Raw genomic sequence first — 17,557 nt, 5'->3', positions numbered from 1 at the left:
CGTAAAGTGAATAACTCAACACCAAGTTCACTGTATGGACCTCTTATATATTTGTACATGTTGATCATATCCCCCCTTATTCTCCTCTTCTCAAGAGTGAATACATTTAGTTATTCTAATCTTTCCTCATAGCTGAGCTCCTCCATGCCTCTTATCAGTTTGGTTGCCCTTCTCTGCACTTTCTCCAGTTCTCCGATGTCCTTTTTGACATGAACCATTAAGACCCATATGTATTATTATAGTAGGTGTGCACATTGATGATCCTTATATGAGGTAGCGCCATACCTTTTTCATACACCTTTTATTATTTTAAAGTGGTTCTCTCGCTTTTAAAGGGGCAGCTTCACTCATTTATTATTTAGTCTTTGGTTGGTTCCATTTCTTGTCACTTTATATTAAATATGTATCTTAAGTACGAGTTAAAAGAGAAGTATGTGTTTTTTATTTTTTATATTCATACTTGCCTATGTTGAAGGAGCATCAGACCGATGCTGCAGATGTCCCCCGCTACCTCTTCACTGAGAACTGAGTCACCGAACACCACCAATGGCTCGGTTCTCTCCACTCCATGAGCAGAGAAATGCTGACTGTCAGTCAGCATCTCTCCTGCTCAGCTCCTCATGCTCATTGGAGTGCTGAGCTGTGGAGGGGCGGAGAGCGGCCGTCTCAGGGGCTCGCTGAGACTGCCATCAGTCAAGGCAGCTGGCAGATCCAGACTTCGGAAGTTGGGATGACACGCTGCCTCAACTGAACTTGGGTCAGCGCGGGGGTGGACTTCAGACCGTTCTCCGCTGAAAGCGGGACACAGGAGTGCAAAACGAATTGCACTTCTGTGACCCAGAGGAGAAGCCCAGCCTAAAAAGCTCAGGCTGGACTTTTTCTTTTAAGTGGAGGAGTGGTGAAACATCATGTGATCAGAATAAATCAAATCAAATAAATCATATGCCCTCTACATTCCATGTTATTACAATATTCCTGTGGAACCTTTACTGATGGAACCCTCTGATTCTCTTTGTGATATTAGTAGCAGTGATCAGAAGTTTAACAATATGATCCTTTTCCCTCTTTAATAAGTGGAATCTAAAAGATCCAGATCAAATGTAGATTCACATTAAGCAGCACATCTCAAATGTCTGCCATTTAAACATATATTAACACCACAATAACTTTGTGTCACAGTTTTTGGCAATTTTAATAAAGTACAATTATACATATATTACAACAAAAACTGGAAATAAAAATAAAATGTTAATAACAGCATTTAGAGTCAGGATTTCCTTTCTCTTCTGAGGTGAGTTGGGGGGGGGGGGGGGGCTAGGTTGTATGTGTAGGGAGGTATTTGTTATCACAGGGAAGAGAAATTATATTTGATCTAAAATTGTAAAAATGAAGTTAGAGTAAGCTTGGTGAATGAAGGGATTTACATGTGCATATTTAAATCAAATCCATTTGGAGTACTCTTGGCTTTCGCCAGTTGGCATAGAATAAATCACTCGGTGTACAAGTACTATCTACGTCTAGACACTTGGTAGTAAGGGAGTGATTCTGTACATGTATTTGTTTATAACAAGGTGCATATATAAGGACCAGGGGATGTGAGCACAAGAGGGACAGAAAGAAGAGACAATGTGGAATAAAAGTGCAATGAGTAACAATTATGGAAGGACTCTGGTAGAAGAGAGAGTAGAAGATTCAAGACCAACACAAGAGCCAAAAGGCAAAAAAAAAGACAAAAAAGCAAACAAGGTTTCCAGGGAGGTGGGAGAAGTCAGGAGCAGTGGAGGATCTTGACATTCTCTGGATGTGGTTTCCAAATGTTTGTTTTTCCAGGCTAACCAATAGGAAGCATCTCGGGGCTAAGCACACGGCCTCTGGCAGCTCACCTGTCATGCGCTGCGTATTAGCAGGAGCACCCAGCATCAGTTACTTGCGGTTCTTGAGGTTTATCAAGTTTAATGTCAATCACTATAGCAGAGGATTAGCAGTTAAAGAACTTACATATACAGAGGACCTTACAGTGAAAATAAAACTGATGATATACAGAACCTTTATTATCAGTAATGGCTATTAAAAGGCAAGGCTGCACACATTTAACTTTTGTAAGGCCACATCTACAAAAGATCTGCCTCCCCTTAACGTTGGGCAACAAATTAAAGATTGACTTAATTTTAAGGCTTTTAGGAGTTTAGCAGCAACAAAAAACAAGAAAAGGCCATGTTTTTGCATGAGCGTTCATGTGCATTTATGTGCGTTCCCGTATTTGGCATTAATACATTCTATTGGCCAGAATTCTTTAACACAGGAATGTGTCTATCGTTAATGCACCTTTATGCACGGTTAGAAATTTTTTAGTGTTTTTTATGCTCAAAATCTCCTCTCTTGAACACACAAGTGATGTTTTTTTTCTGCCTCTAAACGCCCCACCTCTAAACTCCTACTGTAGGCCTTAGTGTGCTTGGACAACATGGAGGGTTGTTTAGAGGCAAAAAAACAAATCAAAGCTCAAACACCTGTAAAAGCAGGACTTTTTAACTCAAGTGTGCATGAGGCCTTAACCACTTCCCGACCCGCCTACTGTAAATGTACGTCCTGTTTTTAAAGATGGATATCTCTGTAACAGCAGCAGCTGCTGCCACAACCGAGGTATCCATCTTTTCAGTGGGCAGCCGTGTAAACGATAACGGCGGTCTCCACGGTGGATTGCCGTTATCGGTGGCGGGCCCCTCCCGCCGCTCTTCCGCGCCCTCCACCGCTTACCGGAGCCGTCGATAGTGGCGGAGGAGATCGGATCTTGCTGCCTGAGCGGTGAGGACTCGACTGAGGGCAAGATGGCCCCCACCCGTCCTCATAGCTTTGCTGGGCGGAAGTGACGTCAAAACGTCAGTCCCGCCCAGCCTCTTAAAGAGACAATTTTTTTGTTGTAATTTTTTTAAATGACAATTTTGTTATTTATTTTTTTATTGCATTTAAGTCTAAATATGAGATCTGATGTCTTTTTGACCCCAGATATCATATTTAAGAGGACCTGTCATGCTTTTTACTATTACAAGGGATGTTTACATTCCTTGTAATAGGAATAAAAGTGATACATTTTTTTTTTTTATTATTATTTCAGTGTAAAAAATTATAAAATCAATAATAATAAATAAGAAAACAAAAAAAAAATATTTTAAAGCGCCCCGTCCCGACGAGGTTGTGCGCATAAGCGAACGCATACGCAAGTAGTGCCCGCATATGAAAACGGTGTTCAAACCACACAAATGAGGTATCGCCGCGATCGTTAGAGTGAGAGCAATAATTCTACTCTGTAGCTCAAAAAATGCAACCTATAGAATTTTTTAAACATCGCCTATCGAGATTTTTATGGGTAAAAGTTTGACACCATGCCACAAGCGGGCGCAATTTTTAAGCGTGACATGTTGGGTATCATTTTACTCGGCGTAACATTATCTTTCACAATATATAAAAAAATTGGGTCAAATTTATTGTTATTTTTTAATTCAAAAAAGTGATTTTTTTCCAAAAGAAGTGCGCTTGTAAGACCGCTGCGCAAATACGGTGTGACAAAAAGTATTGCAATGACCACTATTTTATTCTCTAGGGTGTTAGAAAAAAATATATATAATGTTTGGGGGTTTTAAGTAATTTTCTAGCAGAAAAAACTGTTTTAGTCTTGCAAACACCAAATCTGAAAAACACCTAAGGTCTGGAAGTGGTTAAAGTGGTTGTAAACCTCAGACAGGAAATATGAATAAAGCATATCCCTCTATAATGTATACTTGCCTCTGTTAAGAGCACTAAGTGTCATTTCTGTCTGTTGCTTTGTTCCTCTGCTATCAGCATAAGCCACTTCTGACAAGTTTTCCTGACACCAAGAGAAACAAGGTGACAGGGGAGGGGTCTCCTGCTATTTGGCAGCCTCAGCTCTGTTTCTGTGTGCTGTGTGAAAGGAGGTGTGTCCTTTTCCTCCAATCAGCTCTCAGGCCTCTCCTCACTGAGCTCCTCAGAGTGTAACTTCAGCCCCCTTTTTTTCTGATTGCTTAAACACGCTTTATAATTCTGGACTTTGAATAAATGTAGAGAAGAGAGGGCTGCTGATAAACTGATACAACTTATGTAGGAGGATTTGTTTAATCTCTGTTTAATCTCTGAGTATCACCTGAGGCCAGTCACTTCACTTGGTAGTATTTAAGGGTTTACAACCACTTTAAGTTTTAAGGTTCAGGTGAAGGAGAAAGAGAAAAGCAATGGGTAACCTAGGAGTCAGTATCTATTTGTAGAGAATAAGGAGATGACCAAAGCAAAACAATGTGCAATTATTTTATATATATATATTGATTGACTGAAAATTAAGGCTTCATGTACTTTGCTGCTGGTAAACGGACGTTTAGGAGCAGTTGGGTGTTTTTTTCAGCTGCCCCTGAACTTATCTTATCAGTACATGTACACAGGGTCATTTGTAGTAGTTTCTAGGCAGTTGAGTTTAGAGAAATTTTTTGGAAAGCAAAAAAATGCATTCAGGATGGATGTTCAGAGGCATTTGAAACCCCAAATGCCTGTAACAGCTTATAAACGTAGTAACTCGTGTTTAGCCGCATTTCATTTACGGGCATTTTTAATGGAGATACACTTTTGACTATTTGCAAAAAAAAATAAAAAATGCTCCTAATTGCAAACGCAGCAAACATCAGTTGCTATCTGTCAAGTTAAATCTTTCAGGAGAGGTTTTTAAAACGTCCCGTGTACATTAAGCCTTAGAGCAGGGATCCTCAAACTACGGCCCTCCAGCTGTTGCGGAACTACACATCCCATCAGGCATTGTAAAACTCTGACATTCACAGACATGACTAGGCATGATGGGAATTGTAGTTCCTGAACAACTGGAGGGCCGTAGTTTGAAGACCCATGCCTTAGAGCAGTGATGGCGAACCTTGGCACCCCAGATGTTTTGGAACTACATTTCCCATGATGCTCATGGACTCTGCAATGTAATTGAGCATCATGGGAAATGTAGTTCCAAAACATCTGGGGTGCCAAGGTTCGCCATCACTGCCTTAGAGCAATGCAATACAGAGATTATAAAAAAAAAACACACCAGGTTCTGAGGTTACAAAGCCTCTATGATAAAGGATACTGCCATCCTTGCTCTTCTCCTCTGTACACTCCATCCCAGGCAGGGCAGAAGCCACTCGGCGAAATAGCTGTAAAGGAAACAATTGTAAGTCATCTTGTGCTATAAAAGTCGGGATCATGGTCTTGATATTTCTTGTGGTCTTCCTATTTCGGAAGCTCTACTAGTGATATGACAGCCAATAAAGATATTAAAATTATCTCTGTCTTCTCTTAGTGGGCCTGATGTATAAAATGGGACCGTATTTCCAAAACCAACCAATCAAACTTAAGCTATCTATTTTCTAGCCCAGTTTAGGAAATTTGGGGGTCGATTTATAGAGCAGCAACATGGCCTTACCATGGCAATACTACTACGTAAAAGGAAACTGTTCATTTATAAAGCACAAAGGAGTGATATACAAGTGTGCATTGCACTTCATTTGCTTCAACATTCCGAATGTAAGTGAAGTCACATGTAAATAACTGTGTGGAGGAAAAAAGCCCTGGGTGGGGGTGGTTGGTCCCAATCATGTGACTTGTCAAAGTAATGTTACCAGTCTCTGTTTCAATCACAAAGTGCCCTTAGCAGCATTATTGTAACACTGTATGTATTATAGCTATTACAGGTGACATTTCTGGCAAGGAAAGCTCCCCAGATGCCTATGCACCTCAAATATTGTCTACCCTTAGTTGGAAGTATATCCTACTGTCTATACTATATATTAATAAAAGTAGATTGCAATTGCATTTTCTCACTGGAGTGGATAGATACCATGTGAATCTACATCCTGTTTCTGGTAAGTATTTTGTCTCAATCCCTCCTCCTGGGAGAACATAACTTAGTTAGCAGAAGAGTGCACACACCTCCCTTCAAATCCATTCCTAACAGCATTACACAATCCCCCTTATCAGATACATTTCATCCAGGGCTGTGCATCGGTCCCTGTACAGATATAAACACTGGGATGTGCAGGAACATCTGTGAAGTCACTGCGTCTCTCAGCCTGTCATTGGTAGGTTAATCAACAGTAATAGCCAGTACCATGCTTTACTCTGTTAGGAACTGAATATTAGGGCTAAATCATGTTATGGTTTTCATAATCAAGATTAGGGATAAGCCTGTGGTTCAAGTTGAACGTAAGTTCGACTCGAACATCGGGTGTTCACCTGTTTGCCGAATTCTGAACGTTATGGGGCGTTCACGGGAAATTAGAGTGTCTGCGGAACGCCCCATAATGCACTGCGAGATCGCAGTGCTTTGATGGCTGCTGATTGACCAAAGCATGCACCTGACCTGCATGTTTTGGCCAATCACAGCACGCTCTGCTGTGAGAGACATGATTGGCCAAAGGCAGGGTGCACGTCCCACACTATGTAAGGCTGCTTACATGGTGGCCATACATAGTATATCAAATGAGAGCAGCAAAATTACATTTCTAATGGAAAACAAATCATTTAAAACTACTTGCAGCTGTAATGTATTGCCGAATATGCATAAAAATCATTGAAAAAACTGGTGTGGGGGTTCCCTCCAAAAACCATACCAGCAAAATAAAAAAATGTCGTGGAGGTCCCACCCAAAATCCATACCAGACCCTTATCTGAGCATGCAACCTGGCAGGCCGCAGGAAAAGGGGGGGGGGGCGAGAGAGCCTCAACTGTACCAGGCCACATGCCCTCAACATGGGGAGGGTACTTTGGGGTCCCCCCAAAAAACCTTGTCCCCACGTTGATGCGGTGCACTAGCAGGACGGTAAAAAAAGTCCTGCTAGCCGCATCTTTGGAGCGGTGTGTATACCACTCCTCCACTGCTCCTGCCTATTGAAATCAATGGGACACTGCAGCTATACCGCCGGCAATGCGCCTCTGCAGAGACAGTTTGCGGTGGTTTTTAACCACCCCGCTAGTGGCTTTTAACTGCCCTGCTAGTGGCCAAATAGCGCTGCAAAATTGGCGGTAAATTGCTGCTAAAAATAGCGGCGCTTTACTCCCGCCCCCGCCCCAGTGTGAAAGGGACCTTATTGTTTCACTTTAAGCATTATTAAAATCACTGCTCCTGAAAAAAATGCCTTTTTAAAACATTGTTTTGCATTGATACATGTCCCCTGGGGCAGGACCTGGGCCCCCAAACACATTTTAAGGCAATAACTTGCATATAAGCCTTTAAAATGAGCACTTTTGATTTTTCATGTTCGTGTCCCATAAACTTTAGCAGGGTATTTGCCTGTTCGCATGTTCTGCTGCGAACCGAATTGGGGGGGGGGGGGCTTTGGCTAATCCCTAATCAAGACTGGATTTATACTTTCTACCACAAGGCCCACTGTATTTTGCTGTCCCTTCTACCATAAGTTGACTAGTTAGCCTTGGTATCACACTAACATGATCAGCCATCATAATGATGAAGACAGCCAATGCTGGGGGTAGTGTTTTCCCACTCTATGTCAGTACAGAGTTTTCCCACTCTATGTCAGTACATCTAGAACTGAAGACTGGGAGAATGGCTCAAACTGTTGCCTTTGTCCTCTGGCAGTTTATTTCTAGGTGAACGAAACCAGAAAAGCTGAACTGTAAGTGGAGAGCCGACAACTAAAAATGCACAAAATGTTCAGAGACCCAGCTTTTTCATAATACCCAGGAATATGTTTCTGACATTGAACATCATAACATGCTTTTTGATGTTTTTTTTTAATGCTGACAGTAAGGACTGTGTTGAATACAAAATACAATGCTGACCACTGAAATAGTGTACATTTATAATACATATACAGTTATAAGCCTTATTACGTATTGATAAGAACAACCAATACTACTACTCAGAGCTTTTTTTCTCAGGAAATAGGTGCAGGAACTCAACCACGACCCCGTTCAGATTTCGCAAACAGTAGAAGGGTCTTAAAGGGGCATTAAATACCAGGATTGCATTACATACAGAGTGCATAGTTCAGGGGGGTTACACACAGAGTGCAGAGCTGTCACTTGTAAACACAGAAACCAGACTTCTGTGTTTACAAGTGATTGTGGTGAGCAGGCACCAAAGGGTCTGAGCCAAAGGTGGTGGAACTGAGTTCCCCCAAGTTCCCCCTGAAAAAAAGCCCTGCTACTACTGCATGAAGCAGGAGGCTTCTTTTCTGCTAGTTTGTAAATGTGGTCTAAGAATATCAAATAACTGCAGGATCATGAACCAAGGACCTGCCATCTACTTATTACCATATTGCACTGCATGCTGTGTTCATCCTGTGACTTACCTTTCTAGGTACCTTGGTTTTGGGCACCAGTTGCAGTTGGCACCTGTTAGTTCTCAGACAGAAGCTTTCATTGTTGAAAACAAAATTAAAATTGAATAATTTGCAACAATTTCCCTGACCTCTATTCTATTTCTACCCTTGACCTAACCTTGACACTTAATCCTAAACTTAAAAAAGCCTGAACGTTAAATGAGTCCCTCGAAGAAACTCAGATATTTCCCTAAAATGTAACACTAATCCTTTACCTAACCCTAACACTTGAAAATTATCTCGTAACCTGAACCCCAACAAAAAATCTATCACTTAACAATTAAAAAACCTAAAAATCTGTAATTGTTAACCTTAAACCTACTGTATCTCTAACGTTCATTTAATCAGTTCAGTCTCGTCAAAACGGATGAAGTATTCATCCATTTTTTATCCATGCTCATTAGTTATTCATCTGTTTTTTACAAAAAAAAGTGACTGAACTTCAAACACTGTATATAGATGGTTGCCAAGGAGCCGGCCGCCGCGTCCTGAACAAACGATGAGTCATCAGCTGTTCCCCACTGACAGCTGAATGTAAAAAAAGAAAAAAATTGCTGTAAAAATAAATAAATGGTGTGGAAGCCCCCCCCAGGTTCATACTAGCTCCTTCAGGTTTGGTATAAAACCAAAGGGGACCCCCCACGCCAAAATAAAAAAAAATGGTGTGAAGTCCCCCCAAGATTCATACCAGACCCTTATCCAAGCATGCAGCCTGATCAGGAAAAGGGAGGGGATGAGCGAGTACCCCCCTTCCTGAACCATACCAGGCCGTATGCCCTCAACATGGGGGGTATGGGTGCTTTGGGGAGCTCTGCCCCCCCCCCCAAAGCACCTTGCCCCCATGTTGATGGGAACAAGGACTTCTCTCCTGGTGCAGTGTTCTCCCACCGCCATCTTCTCATGGAGCCGTCTTCTCCAACACCACTGTCTTCCTCCTCAAACGCTGCTGTCTTCTTCCTCGCTGGCAGTTACCGACTGAAAACAAAAAAGACGCTCTTCTGAGGCTGTCTTCCTCCGTTGTGCTGTCTGACATCACTTATATAGCCATAGGGCGTGGCTATTCGATGACGTCACACGGGGCGGACTTTCCGGGTAAAGTCAACAGATGGCCACGCCCCATGGCTATATAAGAAATGTCAGATAGCGGGGGGACAACACAATGGAGGAAGACAGCCTCAGGAGAAGAGCGTAATTTTTGTTTTCAGCGGGTAACCGTTGGCGAGGAAGAAGACAGCGGACCGGCAGAAGACGGTTCAGAGCAATTTTTTTTTAATAAAGAACTTGTCAAAACAGGCTCTTGATTTTTTTTTTCATTTCACTGCTTTTTGGGGTTAATGGGCTGGGGTACGATGTACCCCAACCCATTCACATAGGGTGGGGGTGGGATCTCGGGGCCACCTTGTTAAAGGGGGCTTCCAGATTCGATAAGCCTGCAGACCCCGACAACCACCAGCCAGGGTTGTCGAAAAGAGGCCCTTGTCCCCAACATGTTATGTATTTTGGGGGGGGGGAACATTTTTTTTTATTTTTTGGCATGACCTGAAGGACCTGGTGTGGACCAGGAGGGGACCCCCATGCCATTTTTTGGCGATTTATTTTTTATTTATTTACATTCAGCTGTCAGTGGGGAAGGCCTGCTGACAGCTGATGACTCATTGGTTGTTAAAGATGTGGCAGCCAGCCCCTTCCATAGCAACTAGCTAATATACAGCGAGGGAAAAAACAGATGTCAGCGGATCGGATGTAAGCGAATGTCGGCCGCTAACATCCGTTTTTCGTCTGTTCCGTTTGTTTGACAGATGAAAAATAGGGCTTTCATCTGTAAAAAAAAAAAAAAAGCAGATCAAAATGGATGCAAATGAATGATCATCCATTTTTTAAATAGGAATGCATTGATGTCCGTTTTTCATGCGTCAACGGATTTGTCGAAAAATGGACGCATAAGTCCTTAAGCTAACCTTTCCTACTAAGGTAACACCTTAACAGTGCATACTTTATAGGTGCCAAATCCACACATTCCTGTAGCAAGAAACCTGAAATCTAAAGTTTGAAAGGTGCCGATTTACCTTAAGGCTATACGAGTCAGTGCTGGACTGTGCACCCCTCTGCTACTATCTACCAAAAAGCTCTCAGTAATGCCAAACATTAGTGAGTTCTCTAGCCTCCCATTATGATTTTTCCCTTTATTTTAATGGGGAAAGCAGGGTGTGAGGCAATGACTGATGCTAGGTAATACTAAGATCGCAGGGAAAATGCTAGTGGAGGGCTCAATTGACTGGGTCTAGCAAGAACAAAAAGAGATATTTAAGAAAATATATATATTCATAAAATTTAAAGCATAATTCCACAAAAAAAATTATATAGCATATTCAATTGTGGCACAAGCCATTGTGTAATTTATTGTTATTAGAAATTATATTTCCTTTTCAGTCTGCTGCGAAGTAATATTCTGTAAAATTCAATGCGATATGGCTACCTGGAGGCATTCTGCACACAGATGGTGCACAAAATTCCCCCCAGAGATGTAATTCCCCCCTCTCCCCAAATAAAGGTACTGCTTGCAATAAACAAAATCGATGCAAGGCTACAATAATGAATGCAGAGGTACATTTGTGTCTTTTATATGTGCTTGAAGTTCAGGTTTAAGATGAATTTAAAGCTAAACTCCAGGAATTCACCTTCTTTGTAAAATGTGCTGGATAAGTAGAGGTTATGTTCAATGGGGTGCCTGGCACCTCGTGGACGTATCTCTTTAATTCACAGTTTTCATTTTCTCCTGAGTTCCAGTAGCATAACTATTGAGTCTATGATTATGGACTTACTGGTCTCAGCTTCTTCAGCTGCAAAGTCGCATTCAGCTGCTATGAGTGCCCTCACTTTCTCCTGCCCAATCACAGAGTGCTTTGTATTGAGTGTGCTCCTGGCCCCTCCCTACTGTTGAGTGCCCCCACAGCAAGCAGCTTGCTATGGGGGTACCCAAGCCAAGTCATAGCTCTCTGTGTCCAGTCAGACACAGAGCTGTGGGTCGACCCTGCCCCCTCTCTCTCCTGACTGGCTGACTGACATTGATTGACAGCAGCGGGAGCCAATGGCGCGTGTCTCAGCCAATAAGGATGGAGAGTCTCGGATGGCCGAGACACTCGTGGACATTGCTGGACAGAGATGGGGCTCAGGTAAGTATTAGGGGGGCTGCTGCACATAGAAGGTTTTTTATCTTAATGCATAGAATGCATTAAGATGCTAAACCTTTGGACATTACAACCACTTTAACTCATAGTATGCAGCACATTTTACAAAGTTGCTGAATTCCTGGAGTTCATCTTCAACCCTATCGAAACCAAAAAATCTAAACCTGTTACTGTTTTTATACTCAATCTCAACAACACTAACAGGCATAATTACTTGCAGTGTTCCCCAAATCTGTTCTAAAGTCCAACCAGCAGTTCATGCTTTGTAGGTATCTATATGGGTAGCTTCACAGCTTTCCTGAAACCGTATTTACTCCAGCTGTGCATATGGGAAATTACTTGAAAAATATGCAACGTAGATGGAACTTGATGACAGGTTCAGGAAACACTGACCTTGTTTAAAAATCAGTGAAGATGTGCCAAGTGCAATAGCCTAAAGCAACCAATCAAATTTCAGATTGCTGAAGTGAGCTCAGTTAAGACTTATAATTAGTTGACCTGGGTCCCTGCACTTCTTACATATCATGTGACACTGATTTACTAAAGCAAGTAGGTTCTAAATGATGGGTGGACGCTTTGACAAACACATCCTCTTACCTGTTTAACATTGTATCCTGTTTTGGCACTAGTTTCAATAAACATGACATTGAGCTCCTTTGCCCGTTGCTCCCCTTCTTCTATGGTGATCTGCCTAAAAGGTAAAAATATGGAATTTTCATTTAAGTTACAAACGTTTAACAACTGCAGTCTAAAGGAATTTATCAACAGTTTTTTTTTTCCCATACAGTAGTTCTGTTACCTGAAATAATAACTACTGTTAAGTCCCTAAATACAACAAATGAATGTTTTTGCCTTTATACCTACCATTAGAAAAGCAGCTAATAAGTTATCTAGAATCCATCTACTCAGTGAGCATTAGATCATGCCAGAGCTTTTTTTCTCAGAAAATAGGTGCAGGAACTCAACCACGACCCCGTTCAGATTTCACAAACAGTAGAAGGGTCTTAAAGGGGCATTAAATTGCATTACATACATTACATTACATACAGAGTGCAGAGTTCAGGGGGGTTACACACAGAGTGCAGAGCTGTAACTTGTAAACACAGAAACCAGACTTTTGTGTTTACAAGTGATTGTGGTGAGCATTCACCAAAGGGTCGGAGCCAAAGGTGGTGGAACTGAGTTCCCCCTGAAAAAAAAGCCCTGGATCATGCTAACAGCAAGACTTTCAACCTGCACTGAATCATGGGACCTTTGTTTTCTGTGTTACTCAAATATTCAACAGATGGATCCTACATCATATGGTGGTACCATAAAAAAGGGGCCCTTTACAGGATGGGTTGTATTTTTTCTACAGGAGAAAAGCAAGGTGTGGCAAAAACTAAGTGCAACAGAAGATGCAATGAATGATATAGTTAATTATCAGCTAAATGGCTACTCACACTTGTATAAAGATCAATATGCATATAACAGTGTAATACTGTGGTCACTCAGCGGGTCTCCGGTGGATGGTGGTGTGTAGATGTTGACACGAGAGGAGAGAAACAACCAGCCGGACATCCTTCTTGTCATCTAGAATCAATAGCCATTTAGATCTGACGAAGAAGCAGATGCTCTGAAACTTTATCTCCATGTTCAGACGTCACTTGCGATTTGACTTTGAGTGCGTTCCGTGCTGGTTCCAAGACGACGAGACGGATGTCCGGCCGGTTGTTCCTCTCCTCTCGTGTCAACATCTAGACACCACTATCCACTGAGAACCCGCTGGGTGACCACTGGATTATACTGTTATATGCCTATAAATCTTTTAATGTGATCAACAAAATGTAAATGGTTTCTAACTAATATGGTGTATCTCAGTTGGCATGCCTAAAAATCCCATTCTCTAATTGAATCCATTGTATGTCTCAAGGGATTTCACATCACACAAACAGTAATGTGTAAAGGCAGGAAAAAATGCTGTAAATGAAGAATGCTTTCAGAAATAAAAATGTCAATAGTTTATTTTTAGCAATTAACAAAATTAAAAGTAAATGGACAGAAGAGAAATCAATATTTGGTATGACCACCCTTTGCCTTAAAAACAGCATCAGTTCTTATATGAAAAACATTCACTTAGAGCCGGTTCACACTGGGGCAACCTGGCATCCGACTTCAAGTCGCCCCAAGTCGTGCGGTCGAGAAAATGAATGGAAGTGAATGAGAGCCGTCTTAATGTACACTACTGAAGTCACTCCGACTTCAGAAAAGGTTCCTGTATTACTTCAAGGCGACTTGTAGGCAACTTGTACCCATTGTTTTCAATGGAAGTCGCCTCAGAAGTCTGATCACTGTCTTAACTGAAGCAACAATACAGAAAGATAACATACATTTCTCAGGCAAACCCCTCCCTCCCACAGAGCTGATTGTTGTTTGATTGGCCACTGGAAAGCCTCCTGTCCTGGAGGCGACTTGAAGTTGCCTTGTACTGTCCTGGAGGCAACTTGAATTTGCCTTGTAAGTTGCCTGCTGATTCATACTCAAGTCGTGTCCAAGTTGCCTCCCAAAGTCGTGCTGGAAGTCGTGTTGCCCATGTGTGAATGGGCTCTTAGTTGTTGACGGAACTCGACAGTCGGGTTGTTCATCTTGGAGAACTAACCACAGATCTTCTGTGGATGTATACTGCCCCAAATTCTTCTATCTCTTCAAGTAATAACAGACAGATTTGATTATGTTGAGGTCAGGGCTCTGCGGAGACCAAATCATCACTTCCATGATGCCCTGTTCTTCTTTACACTGAAGATAGTTCTTAATGATATTGGCTGTATGTTTAGGGTCATTGTCCTGCTGCAAAATACATTTGGGGCCAATCACATGCCTCCCTGATGGTATGGCATGATGGATAAGTATCTGCCTGCATTTCTCAGCATTGAGGACATCAGTGGTCCTGACTAGAGATGGGCCAAGCCAACAAACCCCCCCCCCCCCCCCCCGGTTCGGTTTTCGCCAGAACTCTCGAACTTTGCAAGTTCAGACCCAAACAACGAACCCAATTGAAGTCTGCCTGTAAAGTTGGGCATCTATACCATTTATAGAATCTGCTGCAGCATAACTGACATTTATAGAAAAAAAACTACATTTAATTAGATTTTCCCTGAAAGCTTTTTACCCAAATTTAATAGAAACTGGGAAATGTGTAATTGGAAGCACTTTATTGAATGAAAAACGGTGTTTGGTGCACTTTAATTTGGGGACTGAAGCAACAGAAGCATAAAAAATAGAAAAGGGGAACACCAGTGTCGCAGTCACAAAAGCTGTGGCTGACAATTTAAGAAAGGGGGGCAGGCAGGGGACAAAAAAAAAAAAAAAAACACGCAACTAAACTAAAGAAAAGAGAAAGGGGTTTACAACATTAAATGTTATGTAATGCTGTGTTAAACACTGCACTACACTAACACACTACAATGACACTACACTATACTCACACACTATACTAACACTACACTAACACTCTACACTCACAAGTCACAATAAGTGAACACACTAACTCGTTAGTAGCAAACTGAGCCCTGCTCTATCTATCTCCACTCAAGCACAATGCAAAAGCTTCCTGTGGGAATGAACCTTTTATAGTGTGGGGTGGGAGCAGTGGTGTATTTAGGTTTTGTGCTGCCCTAGATCTAACTAAACTTGTGCACCCCCTAATTTAAATATGACCCACCCCCTTCCTGTCAAGGCCACACCCTTTCTGTTTAAGACCCACACTGACATTTTCGAGTAGGGACACTAGTTCTCAATGCCTGGGTGGGGGGAATGGATTCCCTTAATTTGCATAGCTTTCCTATCACTTCCTGTTTAGCAATGGGGCAGAAAGTGAAGGGAAATCTCTGCAATGGGACAAGGATGGTAAAAAAAAATAAACTGACAGGGGCTATAACCCTCCCTTACTCTATCCAAAATGAAAAAAAAGTGTTGCCTATAGTTCTACTTCAAGCACAAACTTCTGATAATTTTATGGAGAGGACTAAGAAGATATAACCATGCCGATGGTACAGCAGAAAGCATATAGCACAGTGAGGAAGGTTTGTGGTCCAGGATGATAGGGCAGTCAAAATTAGAAACAGCTTGCGTTACACCAACAGTATAGCACAAGCCAGCAGGGACACTTTCCGTGCTGCCCCCCTGCAAAGTGCTGCCCTAGGCCTGGGCCTTGTTGGCCTAGGCCAGGATACAGCGTTGGGTGGACCTATGAGCACTGAGCCATGAGTGGAGAAAGTCATCATCACTTTGTCTAATCAGGGCTCTGACAGTGCTCTGGTGCTCTAATTGGCAAAGCCATGCACCTGACCAGCGGACCCTAGAATGCACAGTGCGTGAATGGGACAGAGTGTGAATGCAGAGTGAAGCGCATTGCGGGGCGCTCGGCAGGCCAACATCCAGCCGAGCGAGCCACAAATTCGGGTGCTAGCTGAACAGGAGAACTTTTGTTCAGCTGGAACTATTCGCCCAACACCTGACCAAATCTCCAACTCTGTTTGCAGAATTGAAGCCCCAAACTTGCAAGGAACCTCCATCATGCTTCACCCTGCTAAACTGGTCTAATTTCAATCCATCTATGGCCAGTTTAGGATGGCTTATGCCCCCCCCCCCCCCTAGTTGACCATAATACATACATAATTTTACTTATTAAGACAGCATGTCAATAGTCAGTCCTGAACAAACAGCTAAATAGCAATTCCCCTGATCTACAAGCCAGTTATAAAGATTGTGCAGGGGCACGAAGGTGACACTCTGCAGTAGAGATACAGCAGATGCATCCTTTGGCTTAAATACTTTCCAGGAAAATAAAACCTTCCCATCAGCACCTTCAGAGAAACAATCATTTGTCTTTTCATAGCAGACGTTCAATATCAATATTTATTGATTTATTACATTTGATTTCTGAACCCATGAGGTATTCTAATGTTTGCTGTGTTACGTGGGTCAATAGACCAAGCTATCATTACTCTGGCCTTAGACAGCAGTTTTCAGATACAATGAAAGGATATGGAGAAGTGATGAGATTGCAAAACCGTGAAAGCTTTGAATTTATAGAAGCCCGATTCCTAGGGTGACAACATCTATAGGTGGAAATTTACCTTATTTCCTAGTACGTTTTTTACTGAAGGAAAAATAGAAAATGATATACTGCATATCGTATCAGGCAGTCACAGGAATGTTTGGTGAGATAAGACAGCATAACAAAAAGGGACCTACAAAGGAAGATAACTGAATACTAGAGAGTAAGTCATGGCTTATGCCGCGTACACACGACCATTTTTCATGACGTGAAAAACGATTTTTTTTAATGTCATTAAAAACGATTGTGTGTAGGCTCCAGAGCATTTTTCATGACGTGAAAAATGACATTAAAAATTTTGAACATGCTCTATTTTTTCACGTCGTTTTTCAAATTGTTTTTTCTAGACCATTAAAAATGGTCGTGTGTACGCGGCATAAGATTTCATTTTTGACTGGAGTACACCAAGCCCCTCTTGATTATAAAAGAATGTTGATTAGGGGTTTTAGATTTCCTGTGGGAAGATAAATATCTAAAGTAATCATATGGTGGAAACTCCAACAATGAGTGCACACTACAAAGTGAAAATATTGCTACTTCTACCCATAATCTTTTGTTACTATAAAGAAGAGATAAGAGAAAATAATGAACAATCAATTTGTTCTTACCTTTTATCTGCCAGATCTGTTTTATTTCCAACAAGCATTATTATGACATCACTTCCTCTTTCTGTTCTCACATCGTCAATCCATTTGGATGTTTGATGGAAGGAATTCAGATCTGTAAAATTAAATGAATAAAGCTGAAGTTTAATCAGCTTACTGTACATTTTGCTTCCCTGGTTTCTTTCCCTCATCAAAATGAAATCAATAACTAAATCTTTCCATTTTTAATTTCATACCTTATTTTAGACCTAGTGATTTCATCACTGAGTCTTTGTGTTT

The 17,557-nt window shown here is 41.7% G+C and overlaps 1 protein-coding gene across 1 annotated transcript in view; it reads right to left on the bottom strand.

The window, feature by feature from the left end:
• Positions 1-1,303: 1,303 nt before the first annotated feature.
• Positions 1,304-17,557, bottom strand: part of RAB6B (RAB6B, member RAS oncogene family) — a 75,878-nt gene continuing 59,624 nt past the window's right edge. Inside the window, exons 5-8 of the mRNA XM_040348749.1 lie at positions 17,282-17,393; positions 12,173-12,266; positions 5,135-5,201; positions 1,304-1,965 (exon numbers count right to left, since the gene is read on the bottom strand). Coding sequence (XP_040204683.1) covers positions 1,901-1,965; positions 5,135-5,201; positions 12,173-12,266; positions 17,282-17,393 — 338 coding nt within the window. The 3' untranslated portion in view covers positions 1,304-1,900. The remainder of the gene's footprint in view (positions 1,966-5,134; positions 5,202-12,172; positions 12,267-17,281; positions 17,394-17,557) is intronic.

Source organism: Rana temporaria, chromosome 4 (assembly GCF_905171775.1).
Source record: "Rana temporaria chromosome 4, aRanTem1.1, whole genome shotgun sequence".
NCBI lineage: Eukaryota > Metazoa > Chordata > Amphibia > Anura > Ranidae > Rana > Rana temporaria.
The sequence above is the reverse complement of the archived record's forward strand: the minus strand, read 5'-3'. Positions and strand labels throughout refer to the sequence as shown.